Source organism: Tetrao urogallus, assembly GCF_951394365.1.
Source record: "Tetrao urogallus genome assembly, chromosome: 3".
Taxonomy (NCBI): domain Eukaryota; kingdom Metazoa; phylum Chordata; class Aves; order Galliformes; family Phasianidae; genus Tetrao; species Tetrao urogallus.
The window spans coordinates 49348770-49369103 of record NC_136815.1 but is presented as its reverse complement, the minus strand read 5'-3'; the positions used below and the strand labels follow the sequence as shown (position 1 = coordinate 49369103).

General features: G+C 38.7%; 1 protein-coding gene across 1 annotated transcript in view; it reads right to left on the bottom strand.

Moving 5' to 3' along the window:
• PTPRM (protein tyrosine phosphatase receptor type M) overlaps positions 1-20334 on the bottom strand; it is a gene marked incomplete at both ends in the record, with an annotated part of 447044 nt that overhangs the window by 28723 nt on the left and 397987 nt on the right. Inside the window, one exon of the mRNA XM_079533291.1 lies at positions 3513-3610. Within this exon, the coding sequence (XP_079389417.1) occupies positions 3513-3610 (98 nt within the window). The remainder of the gene's footprint in view (positions 1-3512; positions 3611-20334) is intronic.

Genomic DNA, 20334 nt, shown 5'->3' with positions numbered 1-20334 from the left:
ACCATGTCATGCTAAGTCCTTCAGGAAAAGATATCTGAAAGTACACAACTGCCTACAATTGCTCCTTACTAACAGGAACATGGAGGTCTTCGTATGAATATAATCCAAAATGCATGAATGTAATCCATTTTTTTTTTTTTTTTTAATAGCCTGTTGGCCTGTTGCCATGTTGATATATTTTTATGAGTCTTGCTTAGTCCGTGGCTTGGGAAATGTTGATTGTTGCACTAAAATACAGGTATATTACAACACTAATTACTTGTCTTTTCCTTTCTGCAGCCTTCATTGAGAGGGGAAAGTTGTTGACCACAGCCCGAAGAAGACACTGACTTTTATCTTTGTCTTTCAAGGGCTGCCTGTTTTTTTCCTTTTTTTGTAAAAGTTCTTAAGTCAACGTAGACTTAACTAAAAATACTTCATCAGCTGTTATCAAAGAACTGTTCGTGCAACTCAGCAACGATTTTTTCCAAATGACTGTGAGACCTCATTTAGTTTTTTAATAAACAGTCACATTCTAATGAGGTCTTCATAAAACTGACTAAATATGTTTAGAAATCATTAGCTTAAATTACCAGTACAAAAGTCTCCTAAGGGAACCCTGCAGATTTTGTGATAAGACTTCTGGCAGATGGATTGGTATAACAGCACAAGTGAGTTCTGAATTTCCACGCAAGCAGTGTAAATGTGAGCGACTGGGTAACAGGCTACTGGATAAAGAGCTAAATGTCCCTCAGGTGGGTTCATTAAAGAGAGAAAACAATCAAAACACATTTCTGTGCCATTTAAATACCAGGTGCACAGCAGTCTGCAGGTGCCAGAAACACTGACAAGGGTCCCTTGCTGGAACACACAAGAGCTAAAAGGGATGCATGGTTTTGACAAGTATGCCTCAGATAATGACAGATATTGGCAGATGTACCCAGACCCTGCTGGAGGGTAATGCAGGGACTGAGTCATTTGCAGCAGGTGCTTGCATTAGGGACAGCCTCATGGTGATTCCTCCATTCGCAATTAAAACAGTCCTGATGCATAATGCTCCAGGGCAAGAAGCAAGTTCCTAGCACTGATTTAATGACTATCCAGCCAGTCCTGGTAAACAAATACACATACGCCCCCTCAATGATTAATTCATGATGGACATAAATTGTGTAGCAAACATGTTAAATAGATATTCTTCTTTTCTGAGAACATAAAGTTCTCCTTTATTTCAAATGGGTAAGAGGTTAAAAAATATGAAATAATAGGCCCCTATAAATCTTCTACCAGCTACTGCACCTGAAATAGAAAACCTCAAGGTCAGGAAGGTTACAAGGTTTGCCCTGTAGGAATGCTATCAAGAGACCCATTTAAATCATTACTAATCAAGGTGGCACAGAGCTTGTGTCTGGGGCTGTGGGACAGATGGTGTGTTGCAATATGCCTCCTTGTTGCTGATGGTTCACGCCCTAGGAGTGGGACAGAAGCACCAATGGAGGAATGACTGCATTGCTCTGCAGCTCATAAAATCTCATGTCCCTTAGAAAGTCATTTTAATTCTGCTCTCCTATCTCACCTACGTTGGCCTCCAGAGAAACTGAACAAAGTCATTTCCACCTTTGTCAGAAGCAAGAAAACTGCAGATCTGTATCCCACTAGGACTCTTGCACCCCAAAGAAATCTCCACAGTGGCACAAACTGTTTCTCACTGGTAAAGAAATACATTGCCTAACTATACAGAGGGAGTAGAGGCCTCAACACTGACAGCAAGCCTGGCGTGTCCGCAGGTGGTACCTGACAGCTCACACTAATTGATGCTTTCAAATGAGAATATCAGGAAAAGAGGATGTGGCCCTATGTAGTATGCTGGTTTTGTTCTAAGGCTTGTTCATCCATCCCTTCCATCCATCTATCTCCTTTTTTAATGTGTGCTTTAGTACTTAAGAATGTCTATAAAGCTATAAAAAATTTGCTGGGATTTTAAGGCCCCTTCCGATCCAAACCATTACATGCTTTTATGATTCTTATTTGTACAAATTCATTTTGAACTTCTAAGTAGCCACCCAACTGTTTCTATCCTCCTCTTCACTCGAGGGACTGAACTTTCAAAGCAGCCTCCATGACGCTTTTTGTTTCTGCAATTAGCTGTAAATTATGTTCCTGCAGCAGGTGTTAATTGTAGTCAGAAATCCTACCTTTTTTATAGCTAAAAATAATACTCACACCTGATCTGTTGGCAGATTTGCACACAGGTATCTAAATGTTAGAATTTATATTAGCAAGTGACCAAAGACATAAAGAAGAATAAATTCAGTTTGTAAAACTGGACTTGTTAAAGAAGACAAGATCCAGCCCTTGGACTCATACTACATTAGGAGTATTCTTTCCTAGTAGAAACACCACAGAACAGATTAGTCAGCCCACCAGAATGAAATTTAGAACATGTCTCAAAACTATGTGGCTCACACCAACATACGTGCATTTATTTCAACACTTAACAATAATTCAACACTACAATAGTTGCAGTAGTTGCAATAAAAGCAGTGGCTTTTTTTTCCATTTCAAATGAAAGCTTCAAAAGGAAAAAAAACCAACCAACAAACAACAGAACATTCCAGATGAAAAGTAAGACACCACTATATAGACAAAGCAGTAAATTAAAACACTCAGTTATTGATGGTTGTGAAAAACAAATAAAATGTGCCTGTTCAATACTTGTTGAAAACAAAATTAGCCATAATCAGTTGAATTGGACACCTACTTTAGAAGTTGTCGAGCAAAGAAAGAAAAGTACGCATTATCAATCAGGTAACTCAAGCTTTCCTTAACTACTGAGCTCCTGAAGAAGAGCTCTTGGTCAATAGATCTGATGGAAAAGAACAAAATAATTCAGTTGGAAGAGACCTTCAAACATCATTGGATCCAACAGCCAGAGCATTTCAGGGCCAACAAAAAGTTAAAACATGTTGTAGAGGGCATTGCCCAAATTTTGTTTGTCTCTCAAACACAGAGTACCATCTACAAATGAGTAAAGTAAATTTATTTTGTTTTAGTCCAGAAGGCTTACAAGAAGAAATGCCCAAACTGGATTGATTTGAACTAACATATTGTGAAGAAGGTGCAATTTCATAGTTTAGATACTTATCAGAAATCTGTTCCAGAATAACTTCCCTTCTCCTCCTTAAAAAAGAGAAAAAAGATGACTACATATCTTGTTCTGTAACTAATTCCCTGATTTCTTCTAATAGAAAAAGTATGCACACAAAGATGTGGCGCTTTCCCTCTTTGGCAGTCATTGCAAGCTGTGCTGTACAGAATACAACTTTATCAGTTACGTTCTTGTTGGGCTACTGTTATCAAAGCCAAGCATCCAAAGCATGCTTAAAAATAATTGGTAATGAATCTCTTAGCAGAGGCAGCCATAAATATTTTATGTGCTTTACTCAGTGTATAAACATCTTGTTGGTCTGCTATTTAATTTCCAAAAGCAAACACCTTGGAAGTCTTTCATCTTTTTAAGTGCAAAAATCACTTACCCTTCCCACTTCCACGAGATTAGTAACCATGATTATGCTGGCTGTGTTCTCATGCCATACCATTCTCCAAAAGTCATATATTGTCTCCTGCATCGGTCCTGAAACAATAAATCAAAGGAAAGGTTACTTGCTTTAAGTCTCATGATTAGAAGCTTGTCCCTGGGGTAGTTTGAGAAACCACGATTATCCACATGAATTCATATCACTATCATCATATTTTTCATTTAGGGTCAATTTCTTTTCTGTCATCCCACCTATCTGCATTTAAGTATTTTTCTCCTGAAATAGCGCTCTGAAAGAAAGTTAGTTCTCCAGCATCTACGTATTTATCTCTGTAATACCCAGAAGTAGAATTATAAAAAATGGATAACATTACTCTTTCTCTTAACAATTGGATGATAACCTAGGGAAGGTGTACCTTGAATGAAATGAGCCTCGGTGGACTATGTGGCCTTTCCCAGGTTCTAATATTTTTCTTAGTATCTACTATCCATCAAATTACCCCAGCTCCTAAATTGTACTTCTTGAAGTGAAACAGAAGTTATAGTTTCTTGCTGCAGTATATCACTTCACAAAGCAGTGGGAAAAGCAGTAAAGAACCCTAGTGTGCAACAGCAATGATGTCCTCTACTATACTTGTAGAGAAGAACAACTGAGCAATTCTGAATGTTTTTGTAGATACAGGCCTTCCTCCAGTGTTGCACTGAGACTGGGTACCAGCCCACAAGAGCACAGGAAACTTCAGTGACAGAAACACAACATGTTCAGAAAAACTACATCACTCTACATATGCCTAGTACCATCTGTTTCTAGACCATGTGTTTTCATGATGTTTTATGTGTCTACCTGACATTCAGTGTGCCATCGTGAATTGAAAACAGTGGTTTAAAAGCACTAGACCAATAAAAAGAAATGAAAAATACTATCAAGTACTACAAACTTAACATCCATATTGAATCCATTACTGAACTGCCTCACTGCAGTAAGCAATTAGCTTCCTATTTAGAGGAATACCACAAAGCAATTCCTAGGAGGGCAAATAGGTAAGTTAGTGGCATATGTGTTCCTCCAGTGAAGAAAGCATAAGTTTCAAAGCATCACAAAATCTTACACTGACAGATTTGGTTAGCTTGGCACCCAAGATTTGGTACTTTGAGCTCGCTCTGAAAATTCAGTTTTTATTCTCAAAGTCAAGAACTTAGCGAACAATGCAGTAATGTTATAGGAAAGTAGAACCCAGCTGATTAGGCAATTAGCACGTCAGTCGTAATGTAACTTACTCAGAAGTCAAGTTAAAGAAAAACGATGATAATAGTTTTAAATACATGAATTTAAAAAAAAATATTTTGATTTTCGGCAATTTCAAAGCATATGATCATCTATAATTTGCACAGACAATTTAGAAATGTTCTGTGTTCTCCCCCTTACTTAATTTCTCTGCTTTTAGAAGTTCTACATATATAGTTAGTTTCACTGTTTTCCCTAAAGTCAGCCAACTTGTCTTTTACTTGTTTTGGTAGTTCATGTAACAGGAGATAAAGGCAGTTAAAACAATAGGAAGCTATGACTGGCAGAACACAGGAAATGTCAGAAGGTCTCAGAATAGAAGAAATAACAGAATCTAAAACTGCAGTTTCTAAATTACCAAACTCATGCTGCTGTTGTGACTTCAAAACCGGGGACCTTGTCTTTTTAATTTACAGAACAGAAGAAATGATATTTTTCAGAGATTTCATTTGGAAATATGACAGATTTAAGTTTCTCTCCATCATGTAGGAATCTACAATACACACTGTACTTCCAGGCTGGATGTGTTTCTGGGCAGCCTGATCTGGTGGTTGGCAACCCTGCATATAGTAGGGAGGTTGAAATTAGATGATCCTTATGGTCTTTTTCAACCCTGGCCATTCTATGATTCTATGATACTTCTCCATAAACGTCCTGGATGCACACTATAGAAATACTCCAAGAAGAATTTTGGATGGTATAGCAAGATAATCAACAAACATTCCAGTGAATGTTTAACACACTTATGTTTTAATAATGTAGTTTTCTGGGCAATTAAAGTCACAATAGCATAAGAAAAATTTTGGACCAACCTCTCCTCCAGGTAAAGGGAAGGAGATGATTTCACTTACCCTAGGAAAATGCTGTCTCTGTATTATTCTTTCCTTCGTTTCAAATCTCAAACAAATATTTAGCAGAATTACTATTGTTATCAGCTTTGAAGGAATGTAGCCAAAAACAGAAGAAGGGAGAGGCAATTTTCCACTGAGTAAAGGAGTCTGCAAGTTCATAACACACTTCTAAGATTATTTTAGCTTGATTAAGGACAAATTATAACAACTCCGTTGCTTCAAGAATCCTGATCCACAGCCTGGTTTAATAAACAAGATCTAAATGGTTCCACTGCATTGTGTTTCTGCAGGATTGCAATGTTTCAAGATTGTTCATTTGAGTATGTTTTTGGTAAAGCTACAAAAAGGGGAGAAAAAATCCTCTGCCTACACGCCTATACAGCCCAGTTACTTTCCCCTTTTAAGAAGCCAGAACCTTTGAGAAACAAAGGGACAATGTAAGAAGTTTCTCTACTTGTTACTCCAGACAGTTTCCTTTCCTACAGATTCACTTGAAATTGGAGACTGTTGGGCCCTATTTTGTCATTTCCTTCTGACAGCACTGGGAGAACTGGCAACAATTTACTCCTGTTTTTTTCTCCCAAAGTCAGCATAATTTGTCTTGTGATTAAAGATTCCTGTGCTTCAGATCCTGAAATTGCAAATCCCAACAGAAAAGCGATGCTAAACGCTGCTTTCTTCCTAAATATTTTGAGTTTGTCATTCTACATACAAGAGAAAAAAGATAACAGATTATGAGAAAATAAAATCTTTAAAAAAAGACACAGCACTTTTCAGGCCAGAGAATGAGCAAGTTTTTGTTCCCTCTTACAGAATGTCCTGTTTTGCAGTGTTGAGAATGCTCTTTCTGACCTTGCTATCTGAATGATAAAACAATGAAAATTAAAAGTGCTTGACAGGACTTCATACTTCCCTGCAAGTTTTTTCAAGTGTTTTCTCACCTTTCCCCTCCAATTCTTTTATCCAGCCTTCAAACTTCTTTCACATTCAGGACATTGAAAGGAAAAAAAAAACCCAACAACCCAAAAACCTACTTTAGAGTCTCAGAATGTAATTTTTTTCTATCCCATTTTTCTTTTCTTCTTGGCATTTTTCAAATTATTTTCTGACATACGAATAAATTATTACTTGTCTCCAGCCAGTATTGAAAAGCATTGGAGGCTATGTAGGGTTGGAGGATTTATTGTCATGAAGAACTGAACAGTTTGATTCTGGAGACTCATAGTAGGGAGAGAAAGAGCCTATAATTGTTCTAAGCATCAACTTAACAGATGTGTGCACAATAGGCAGGAAGGTTGTTCTCAGCAGTTGCCCTCTTGTGGGAGGGAAAGGTCTGAGGAGAAGGCACTGCACTGCCTAACAGTAAGCCTGTGGTATACCCCATTAGTTACACAATATAGTAGTTGGTATCAAAAATTGCTGCTGTGAAAAAAGAAATCAACAACATACTGCCAAAGATGAAAAGCAAAGGAAAATAAGAAAAAGAAATCAGCCTCCCAAACCCCCAGGTAATTAAATACATTATTGAAAAAAACAACCCTCAAAAGTAATGATCAGCAGAATATATCACAACCTTTAGTTGTAATACTAGTAGTTGTTAAGTTGCTGCTTTGGGAATGCCAGCATGTTAGGAAATGGAAAATCACATAGCTTCTAGGAATGGATTAAACTCTTAAAAAGCTGCTTCTGACCACAGAGCTTTCTGGAGCCTCTTCCACTTCGTGTTCACTTCTAACAACTGGTATTGCTACTGTGGCGTTTGATCATTTTAAATACTATGAACCAGCCTAGGATACTGAAAAATAGTGAAAACCTGTAGGAAAAAGACAGCAGAAACATAAAGAAAGAAGTAAAACCTGAATCCTGAAATGTTCTCAGCACTTAATCGGACTAGGGCTTGTAAACATATGGGTAATTTTTCATTTTCTAGAAAAGCAAACAGTTTAGCAAACAAATAGCTTCCAAAACCTTCTTCTAGCACAGAATGTCCAATCTACAACATAATGCTTGGTCCACTTGAGACCAAACTGAATGACAGTGACATGGTTTAGTGGGCATGGTGGTGAGGGGTCAACACTTGGACTAGATGATCTTAGTGGTTTTTTCCAACCTTAATGATTCTGTGATAGCTATCGTGGCTAGAAATTTGCCAAAAGCGAACAGATTCCTTCAAGTTCCACAGGCTCTCCAGCACTGGGCAGAGGTAGCCACATGTGCTCATAGAGGAAATGGAGCACATAGAGCACATGCTCATAGAGGAAATGGACACTGAATGCATGACTCATGTCTGCAACAGCAGACATCTACCTGATCTTCAGAAGAGTTTAATAAACCTACATGGGTACATAGTGATAGGACACTTTTTTTAAACTAAAAGAAAGGGTATTTAGAGTAGACATTGGGGGAAATTTTTCACAGAAAGGGTGGTGATGTGCTGGCACATCACCAAGAGAAGCTTCGGATGCCCCATCCCCGAAGGTGTTCAAGGCCAGGTTGGATGGGGCCCTAGGCAAACTGATCTAACACCTGATTTAGGATCTGGCAACCCTGCCCACAGCAGGGGCATGATTTTTGAGGCCCTTTCTAACCCAACCTATTCTATGATTCTATGAAACCTATTTCCAGTGAGTATCAGCTCCCATCCCATGTGAGTATGTGGTTGTAGGATGGTCCACTCACTTAGAGGTTACAGCAAGTTACAGTTGCAATGAGAACTGTCATCACATGTTACTGAAGTCAGACTTGCTCCTTGCCACTGTGATGACCTACAAACTTGGCACTCAAGGACAACAGGCTGATGTGCCTATAGAGAGAGAGCTGCATGTTAGCTCTCAATCCTCATAGTCCCTTCAAAACAAACTTGAGGTGCAGTGAAATTTTTCTTATTAATAAATTTTATAGTGTGGCAAAAATAAGAAAAGCCACAAAGGAATGATTAAACTTGCAAATACATTGCTAAAAAATCCCAAACCCATTATGCGGCACAAATCACTCAACATACATATGAAAGAGTAAAAGCAAAGGTAAATAAACCAAAAATAATTACTAAGAGAACAGAGTACAACTAATAGATTAAAAAATTCAAGAATGCTTTTTCCTAATGAATCTCTTTAAATGGGACAAACCAGCTGTTAGTAAGGTAACTAAGAGAGAATTTCACAGCAGGAAGCAAAATTATAGGGTTACTAATGCTCTGCCAATCCAGTGATCTGATTATGTGTAAGTACATGCTATTTGCTCTTTTAGCTGTGCTAGAATTTGGAGTTAAGAGCAAAAAACTCCCTGTCAGAAAAAAAAAGTTTTGTAAAAACTGCAGTTAAATGCTGTTTTAAACTACAAATATCACTGACTGCAGGCAAAGGACATCTCCAATGCCTGAAATGCATTGTCTTCCCTATTTAACAGGGCAACATGCCTAACATTTTACCAACAGGAATTTACAGGCATACTGTTACACAATAAGGTTTGCATGAGCACTCAGCTCCTGTCAGCTGCCCAGTAACTTCATGGGAAGTTCTTCAGTGGTTGGCAGCTATAAAAACCTGTGGACACATTTATGTAACTAGGTGTAGACTAAGGTGCATAAAACCAGGTTCCACTTTTTCATGTGGTAAAAATAAAGAAGCCTTCTTTTTGAAATAGCCAGCGTAATAAAAAAGGAAAGTGACAAATCATGGTTGTGCTGATTTAGTTGAAAGAATCACACCAACTAGCAAGATAAACCACCTGTTCAGTCTCATCTCTGCCCTCCCCAAAAGAGTGAGATTCTCAGTGGAAAATACGCAGTTACTGATAGCCTGGTTTGTCAAGAAGACTCTTTACCATGGACTTCTTAAATATATATGCTATCATGTATTTTACTTTCACTCATCTTTCCAAGTGTTCCTAAGGGTTAGTGCCTCTATGGAAGCCAGCAAAGGCCAGATTAAAGCTCTACTACCCAACCTTAAAAAACTCAGGCAGATATGACGAGCTCTTTCTGCAATAACTTCTCAAAGAAGTTGTATGCATTTGTTCTCTAACAAAAGCGATACACTTCAATGGACTTCAGTAATTTTTAAAGTCCTATATCGAAGTATGTTTTTATAGGCACTGTATATATGCTCCTACCAATACTGTGGATAAATTTTAGATCTGAGATAAAACTGTGACTGAGATATTAATAAATCCTATAGGCTCATGATTCTTCAACAGCTACCAAATACACACAGATCAGACTTTTGTATTTTAAGGTGTCAGTAAAAAAAATGATGGGGACAAAAAAAGTCATATTACCTTCTAATGCTTTAATATGAGTCCTCACCAATCTGCTTAAGAAACCCAAAACAGTGGAGAGGGTAAAACATACCCCAAAGCAATGTATCTATTCACAGTCACAAGTCTCCTGTAGGCAAGTCGCTGTAAGAATTAGCATAATAAAAGGCAACATACATTTGTACTGGCAGAATTCAGCCATAAATGCTTCACTGTTATTTATTAATTGCCAGTTTCTATCTGCCATACTTCAGTATTTACTGTTGTTTGTCACTTCTGTGTATCCCAGCTCCATTTTGTGCACTGAAGAATCTCAATGAAATTAAACAAAACCCTGCAATGAGCTGAAGAAATACATTCTCACTTTTATGACTTCATCTGATTTATAGCATTGGTACAGACTGTGATGGTATATCAAAGGCGCTTTCGAATGCCTTACAAATATTAATTATTATATAATCTTCAGCAGGGTTATATTGCAATTATACAGCCATGCTATCCTTCCCAATAAAACCTTCCTGTAAATCTCCTCTGTCTTGGAAAAATACCAATAAACAAAACTGCTGATGAACTTTCAACAAAGATGGTGGGCATTAAGCAAGTTAAGCCAGCAGGCTGCCCAAGCAAAGAAGCCTGAGGCAATGATTACTCTTATGTAAGCTATGGAAAAAACCTCTCTCTCCTTTTTAAACCATTGTTGAATGATTCCTCCATGGTAGCAAATTCAGAGATGGGGCAGAAAGAAGCCACTTGTTTGTAAGGCAGAAATTAACCAATATTTATGAAAGAAAGAATGCTATTTTCTAAAGAACAAATCTATCAGAACTTTAATCATAAACAAAACCAATAACTAAATGTTCAGTTGCTTCCAACACCACCAGGCTTCAGAACATACCACGTTTATCAATCACATGCATTACTTATAGATGAGTAGCAGCTAGTAGTGGATTTCTTTTGGCCTTTTGCAATAATATTATCCTACAACCCAAAGAATAAAAAATCCACAGTATGCAGCCAGACTATTCCACAGTATGCCACCTCAGCTACACACAAGTGGGTTAATCAGGACTGAGCTATGAATTTAAAGTAAGTTTCTTCATGATTTCCTCACCGTAGACGCATTGTCAATAGGACACAGATCTGACTGAATCTTGTTAGCTTGACATTTCAGGAACATACTGCTTATAAAGAAAGCCAAAATAATTTACTGGGACAAATCCTGCCCAATGCAGCTACTGGCAATGTAGATGCCTTCTACTGTATCCATCGTTCAGGGAAAACACAACCATCTCTCATTATCAGCCGAGGGACAGCACAGTGAATTGTAATTGGCTGATTTTCAAGCACAAACTAAATGCTACCTGCTGCCAGCCAATGAGTCACCAAGCACTGCTGGCTGCAGATTGCTCTATGTGAAAATTGGCTTTCACAAAATGAAATTTTCAAAGCGCTTTCAAGTCCCATTAGCTTCAAATGAGGCTTAGACTACTAAGTGAATGAGGCGCAAGCAGAAACGTTACCTGCTACTCCTGTGGGACTGACCAGTGCTTTGGCTGGCCTTCTGTACCACCTCCTCCTATATTTTGAGTAGCCAGCACACCTTGCTGACCTGCAAATTCTCTATCTCTTTCCAAATAAAAGGAACATAGAAATATTTGGCCTACAACAAGCTCATTACAACATACAGTAATCATGAGTTACAGCACTATTGTTTCATGAAATTTATGCAAATGCTTCATAGCCAGCTGAAATTAAAGAAAACTACATCATTCTAAACTCCCACTTAATATGGAGATGCTTCAAAAACATTATTTGAGCAATGGCATAACTGATAATTCTAGAGTTTTTTTTTTAATTGGGAATTGATAATCAACTTCAAAATATGTCTTCTATACATGTGTGTATACATACATATACCCAGCTCCAGGCAATGAGGTACCAACCACTCACTGCCTGGAGCTGGATAATTTCTCATGCTGGTATTTTCTCTGATCCTACTTTGCAGTGTTTCTGTGAGTAGTTAGAAAGCTTTATTGGAGTGTTGTATTTATTCTCTGGAATATTAGACAGCTTTTTCTTTTATTCCTTTTTACAGAACTAACTAGGTAGGAACAATACACATCTCTATGCATTATTTTGTCTGTGTTATGGCACAATCTCAAATAGAGCTCTTCTGTAATAGGATCTGCTTTACATATTAAATGCACATGAATGCACACAAGGCATTCCTGCTTCTGACAGTCACAATCTAAACACGCCTAGAGAGACAGTGGGAGGCAAGGTAGGGGCAGAATGAATCAAACAGGTCTGGTATAATATGCAGCAGTCAAAACGTGCCAGATCCTTCACTGTTTCCAGATAATCTTAACTGTCCCTTCTCCATATTACTATTTCCACCATCTTCAAAAACAAGCCAATGCTGCACTGAAATATATTTTTAAATCTGAGACCAGACTTGACAGGTGCTATATAAGACATTTTTATAATGCTGGTAGCTAATGATACCAGCTAACTTTCCATCAAATAAAGCGTTACACACTTATTGATTGACATTTCTCTGTGGCCAAATTTCCAATACTAGCTCAGTTTGTTCTGTATCAACAAAGTAAAATGAAAATGTCATACGAATTTCCAAAGAATAAATAGCACGCTCCCCTAACACCTTTTTACTCACAGACAGACTGCAGATTAGGAAGAGAGGAACTGCTGCCCACAGAAATTGCCCAGATCTACTCAGTTAGCCTGAGATTAGGCAAAGTTAAATGCAATAAAGGCCATGCACTTAGTACATCTACTACATCTGTGTCATAACAACATTCAGGCAAACTGTTTTTTCTGATCTCAATGTCAGGAAAGGAGAAGTCCCTCTTGTCCTCCCCACCCCTATTTTTAATGTTGTTCATCCAGTATAATTAGAGAACTTTCTTTCATATAATTTGTCACACATCAGAGATGTTAAATGCACTATTTCTCTTATTAACATTTTTTCCCCTTTTCCAGACTGCAATAAATCCAGTGTTTTTCAAATTTTGCATTACAGTAATAAGAGTAAACTATGCAGAACTCCCAGAAGTTAGGAATCCCCTGTTGATGACTATGGGTGATACCCGAATAAGGCTAGGGCCTGCCTTGAAACTTAATCTCACACAGCTGTTCAGGGAGCACTGCAAGGCAATGGCTTACAGGAAGTGTTTCATTTTTTTTCTGCTATGAAACAGGAGCACTTTCAATAACTGCACTTGTTACTAGAGGGCCCTGATTTTGCACTTTCCATTAGAGTGTACTGGCTACAGAACAGAAGCTGGTCTTACTCATGCATGGACCCTCCATGCCCTCCAGAGATTTTATCATTTAATTACAGCCAAGAATGTAAATAAACACCACAGGACTCCTGGAAAACTGAGGCATGGGTTAAAATTGAATAGATTGAATAGAAATGTGAGATGTTGACTGCCCATCTGTAGCCAAAGCTCTGACTGGAACATTATAGCTGGAGCCTTGTGTCCAAAGTTTGAACCTGAACTTTGTCAAAGCAGTCCAACAGAACGTTCCAGTTTAGCTGAATCAATGCTTCCTAGCAAAAAACCTTTAATTTTTTACTTGTGCATTCTTCTTTTAGTTTCTAATTTGTGCATTTTTCCCAGTAAGGCTGATTTGCAGCATGGAAATTGGAATACCTTTAAATCACCCATTCTAAAAAATTCATCTGAGCTTGAGAGTTAGTTCAGAAAAAAGTATCGCCTGTAACATTTTCCAGCTTAAAAGTCTTAGGTTGCTGTTTTGTTGGATGGGGTTCTTCTAACTTCTAATGCAGAATCAATTTTGATGATGGACGAGAACTTTAAGATCATTTTATCCCTTCAGTAGAAGATACCTTACGGAATGGACAAAAGAACCTAATTAGTCCTTTCCATTTCTGTTTTTTTCTGTTCTCATGTTGAGTCAATCATAAGCATCAGGATGTAATAAAATCATCACTATTCTTCAGCTCAAAAATATGAGTTAATTCTGGCTACTTCCTTCTTTTATTTTTCCCCAGGAGAATACTGTGAAAGAATATTGGCCATGCTTGTGAGTAAGACACTCAGATGCTGTATTCTTTAAATTTGTGCAGAAAGTTTAAGTGCATTAATATGAACACTTTACCAGATGAAAAAAACAAGATAATTTAGGCTACATTAAAGTTTAAGTAAGGATTCTAGCAGAACCATTTAAAAGAAAATATTTATTATCCTTACATCTATCTTCTGAGTAAGATGTTTCACTCACCATGTATTTTTCTACTTTAGGCTGGAGAATGGTGGTAGATCAATTTCTTTCTCAGTAAACATAGCATTTTTTAATAGATCTCAGAAGTTATGGCAATACTCAGAATCCAAAAGATACTGGACAAATTAAGAGGTGTGGAGGTTCATTAACAAATAAACACACATTTGTTGATTTTCCTTTCAACTTCAGAATAATTATAGAAAATATGAAACCTGACTGACATAAAAATCCTCTCCGGACAAGTTTGAAAGAGTTTGGTATGGTAAAGGAAAAAATGATTTATTTGTCTTATTTGTTTCTGGATACATTTGTTTTTCAAAGACATTGTGAATTTGCTGCATCCTTTTCTTTCAGCAAATGACAAATCCAAAAGCCTTCTCACACCTGATGCCAAGTTTCCTCCATGCTGCTGAAGACAGGCTGAAAAATAGACTTCACAGCCAAAAAGATGCTTTGACTTTGTGATTTTCCTGACAAACAGTACTTCTCTGCTCTTTCTTCTGCCTTAGTATTAGACTCTGTGATAGACAGGCATGTTAGAAGTACTTCATCAAGAGTGCCAAGTACCCTCCCTATCAAGTCCAACTTATCATTGATTCCTTATTGAGATGGACACCCTAAAATCAAACATCAGCTTTTCATAATTTGCATGCCCTAAAAACACAGGCAGATGAGGTAAGTTTCTAAGACTGATGCTCTACAAATCTTCCTGAACAACAACAAAAGAGATTCCAGTGCACTTAGTAAGTATTCAGTATCATTTCTATTGGTTCTATTGTTACTTTCAAAGTGTTTACAGAGGCAGGCATATATTTTATGCAAAACATAGGCACTCATTTGTGAAGAATATAAGTGACTCTATCTAGTAATGGATCCATCAGCACTTTTTGTGAGATGTTCTAATTTGTCTCCTCACAAAGGGCTGGAGAAGTGTAACACTGTAGCAGTCTACTGTAGTAGACTTCGATCTGTTAGAAAACCATTAGCAACTGGGACAACTTTTTATAAAGATGGAACTAGCAAAGAGTTGATTAAGACAAAGACATGACCAACCCGTTGTCCACCAGGATCCTCAAGTCCTTCTGCACACAGCTCTTCTTCAGCAGGTCATTACCCTGAGATAGGTGAAGAACCTTGTATTTGACGAAGTTGAACCGCATGAGGTTGGTACAGCCATACCTCTCAAGTCTGCCCAAGGCCCTCTGGATGACATTCCTTCCCTCCAGCATCACACCACATAAGTTGGCATAATACACAGATCTGCTGAGGGTGCACTCAATTCCGCCATACATGTAACCAACAAAGATGATAATACTGGTGCCATTAATGAACTAAAAGGAACACCATTTGTTGCTGGTCTCTACCTGGCCCTTGAGCTGCAATGCTCTGAATGCAATCATTCAGCCAGTTCCTTATCCACAGAGTGACTGAGCTATCAGATCCATGTCTCTCCAATTCAAAAAAATTAACACTGTGCAGCACACTATCAGACACTTTGCGCAAGTCCAGGTGCAACCTGGAAAGGTTTGTTTGAAGGAAGAACTGTCTGCTTTGGTCCTCAACACTAGTAAAAGTAACAAATTTCAAAAGCTGCTCAAAACTTAGCATTATTATAATCAACCTGTGCTGGGAAATGGCAGTAAGACAGGCCTGATGAACTTGCCATACTTATCACAGTACAAACTCTGCATATCACTTTCATATGTAAAGGGTGTATTATTTTTGTATGTTGTGTGAAAGAAAAGTAATGGCTTTGCCATTTGTCAGCACTGTTGCAGAACAGGTGAAGGACATGTCTCAGAAAGTTTTGCCTATTCAATGCACTGCACAAGAATGGGTTTATCTCCTTCACTTAAGTCAGATGGCTTTAATCATTCTTTTAACATTTTGATGATAAGGAAGTGAAGAACACCATCAAACACAGTTAAATCTTTAAGATGAATACACTTATATGGGATTCATTCATTTCTTACAGGCGTCTATGAGGACTGTCCTACATCTTGAAAAAGGACAGCATGTAAAGAGCTGAAAAATTATGTAGAATTATCTTTCTCAGTTGTTTTTCAATTTTTCCTGAAGTAATTTCAAATGTTAATTTTCATCTGGAGGCTAAAACCATAGCAGCAGAAGTTTCTTTGTAAAGATTATTGTGGAGCTTCCACATTGCTGTAGTTCTGTCAACTTTCTGGTAAATAAAAACAAAAAAATATGCCAAGAAAGTTAAGAGTATTATTATTCAAAGCAATATTTTTCCTTCAGATGCCTGAAAGCAAACTTTCAGTTTGAAAGAAAATGTATTTTTGTTTCTGAAAACCCTTATTAAAATGTTCACACAACATATATAGTAGAGTGTGGAAGAAAGACACATTTTACAGAAAAGAGAAGGAAAACGAAAGGGGTTATTATAGTGGCAAGTTTGTGCTGCTGCAGTGAAGACTGTATAAACACTTCCATTGTAAATATTTATTTTCAGAAGTTTATAACTTCTACTTAAAAAACTCCTCCTGACTGAAACTTGAGTTGACATTTGTCTTCATAACCAGTAATACACAAAGTGAAACAGTTTAGCATCTGCTTCACAATTAAATGCTGAAAAAGAAGAAGTTGAAAGGCTGCACTGAGCTATTAAATCTAAAGCCGCTTTGTTTTCAAAAGTAACTTCTTACAGACATTAAACTTCTCTGAAGTACTTGAAGAAAACATTTTAAAACAGGTTCCTGTGTGTGCTGCAGCAAGCTGAGAGACTCAGAATCTGACCCACGAAGAGCATTCTAAAGTCGCAGAATCATACAATCACCAAGGTTGGAAAAGATCTCCACGATCATCCTGTTCAACCACCCAGCTAACACCAATATTTCCCACTAAACCATGTCTCTCAGTACAACATCTAAATGCTTCTTGAACACCTCCGGAGTTGGTGACCCCACCACATCTCTGGGCAGCCCATTCCAGCACCTCACCACTCTTTTGGAGAAGAAGTATTTCCTAATGTCTAACCTGAATCTCTCCTGGTACAACCTGAAGCCATTCCCTCTACTCCTATCTCTAGTTACATAGGAGAAGAGGCTGACTCCTACCTTACCACAACCTCCCTTCAGGTAGTTGTAGAGAGCATTAAGGTCTCTCCCAAGCCTCCTCTTCTCCAGATTAAATAACACCAATTTCCTCACCTGCTATTCACAAGGCCTGTGCTCCAGACCCCTACCATCTTTGTTGCCCTTCTCTGGACACGCTTTAGGGTCTCATTCTCTTTCTTGCAGCGAGAGGCCCAAAACTGAACATAGTACTCAAGGTGTGGCCTCATCAGTGCTGACTACAAAGGTACAACTACTTCCTTGCTCCTGTTGGCAACACTATTTCTGATACAAGCCAGGATGCCATTGGCCCTCTAGGCTACCTGGGCGCGTTACTGGCTCATGTTCAGCTGAGTGTCAACCAACATCCCATGGTCTGTTTCCTCTATACAATCTTGCAGACACTCTGCCCCATGCCTGTAGGGCTGCCTGGTGTTGTTGTAGCCAATGTGCTGGATCTGGCACTTTACCGTGTCAAAATTCATCCCACTTTCATTCCAAGAAGCAACTTCATCTTTGGCTTCAGCCCATCTCCTGGGCTAGGATCCGTTTCCCCCTTTGAATCAGGGGAGACCCATCTGCAGCCATCAGGCCAGGAACTGAGTAAATTACCCCAGGTAAAAAAAGTCCCGAATTCTTGTGATGGGACCAGCCTCTCAGCCTTGTGTTTATGAGATCGGTTTTCCTGCGCCTCTCAGTATCCTTTCCTGCCACTGAAGAGACAGAGGAAAATAATGCCCTCTCCATCCACTAACTTCCCCAATCCCCTGAAGTCCTTTTTGATAATCCTCAGCCTTATCTCAGTGACTTCAGCACTGCCAGCCTGAACTATCAGTAAAGGATAATAATCAGAACCAGTGAATTCCAAGTGAATCAGACTTGGAATTTTCCTAGAAATATCCCTGACACAAGCCCCAGGGAGGCAGCACACTTCCCTGCAGGCCGACATATAGAGCCCTTCATTCTTCTCAGAAGGGAGTTGCCTATAACAATTCTTGGTGGAGGCAGTCTTGAGGTGCTAAGTCAACTGCCTTATCCTAGACAACCTCATGGGTGGTCCCCCCATCGACCCCCCATCACATCCTCACTTACCTCTCCCTCAAGTTCCAGAACCTCAAACCTATTATGCACGGGCATAAGGGGAGCCAAGGTAGGTTGGGATGGAGGTAGCTTATGATGCCAAGGTGAGACCTGTTTCCACCCCTCCTCTTCCCTTAAATCACCTCCATCTACTCGATGATCTGAAAGGAGGGGGTCCACCACCATCTGGATGGTATCACCCTTGTGTCTTCCTCACAGATTCAGCAGAGAGTTACTCCACTAATCTATCTCTAGCAGCACTCTCTGATACCCCTTAATCTCTCCACCTCCTCCTTAAGCTCCATGACCATACTCAGCACATCATCCACCTGTCCACAACACATGCAGGTGGAATTCCTGCTGCTCTTCACTGGCAGCAACAGGCTCAGGCACTCACTGCAGCCAGGTACATGAACCACACATTTTTAGGTGGGCACTTCATTTGAGTCATCATACTCTTTCTTGCCAGAGCTTTTTGCCTAATGGAGAACATGGCTAGATTCGTTGTCTGGGAGGCAACGTGTAGGTGAGTCAGTTTCCCAAGTGGAAGGGCCCTTCTTGCCTTCCCTGCTCACCTGCCCTGTGTGAACATGCTTTTCTGATGCATGACACCCTGTTTGCTCATCTTGTTCACTGTGCTCCCTACAGGCAGCTTCCTGGCTCCAACCCCACCACATCAGAACATTGCTGCCACGTGGAGGACAATGGCTCCTGGCAGCTGCTCCTTTGCAGGGCTACCCCTCCACCAATTGAAGCAATTCCCTGCTTTGGTGTGGAATGCTGAAAAATCACTGAAAAATCACAGATGCTGAGATGAATGTACTTCATGTATAAAGAAGTGCAGCTTGCACGTGGGTAACTGCTTCTTCACACGTGATTGATCTGCTTGAAAACCAGCCTTGGTAGAAATGGTAATGAATGATGCTGTAGCACTATATTAATATTCATTTGTCACTCATTTAGGGTTGCTGGTACAGCGGTGGAGGAAGCGTTGCAAAACCACTGGTAGAGACTTGTTAGAAGAAGTCATAGCTCAACTGACTATGTGAACTTCAAAGAAAAGATAACATGTAAATATTGAAAAGATTAATTTTTCCTGCTTGGCAATCAGGGTGAAACATACAAGATCAACAACATTCATCTGATAATAGGAAAATTCTGCAGGCTGCGTGAAGTACTGTACAGATATCAAACCTACTGCACTCACTAAAGGACCTGGTTAAAATTCATTGATCACCTAACTTCTGGAGAAAAGAAACAACTAGCTAGTAGTAAATTGAACAGATCATAAAAGAGCTCGACAGTCTGCCATAAAAGAATTTTAAAGAATTATATCCACACAAACAAGGGATATATAAAACAAAGCAGAGAATTTTAAATTGCCACAGCTTGCTGGTTCTGCATGACCCAATATTCTGGCTTGAGACAAAGGATTCTCTTTAATCTCCATGTCTCAGGTGTGGAATCCATCTGTTGATACCAATTACAGAAGATCACCAAAAGTATGGTGATTCACTAGATGTAATTTCAGTTTATCAGTCAAATGATACTTACTACATAGACGAGAAATGATGCTAATTTTCCAATTCAAAATGCGCATTTTGGATGTATTACTCTTACAACACAAGCAAATCCTTTTTTAGATTATTAGTTAAGTGTTTTAAATTACGTTTATCTCCCTTATTAACATTAGCAGCAGTATGCTAAGAATGCCAAGATGGAAGATACTAGTCTGTGTGTCAAACTCTGGTTAGTATGGAAGACAGTAACACTTTAATAAACAGGTGATTATGCAACTCTCAGCTCTGTTAAAAGCAGATTGGTAGTCTATTACAAACTGATTACATTTGGTACTTTTTTACTTCAAACAATTATATTTGCTCATTAACACTTGATATGTTGAATGCAGCTTAAGAAGAACATAGGAAAATTAAATATCAATCATTCTAACTCCTCAGAGATTTCAAACTGACTCATGTAATGATATTTCCCTTCAAAGAACAATAG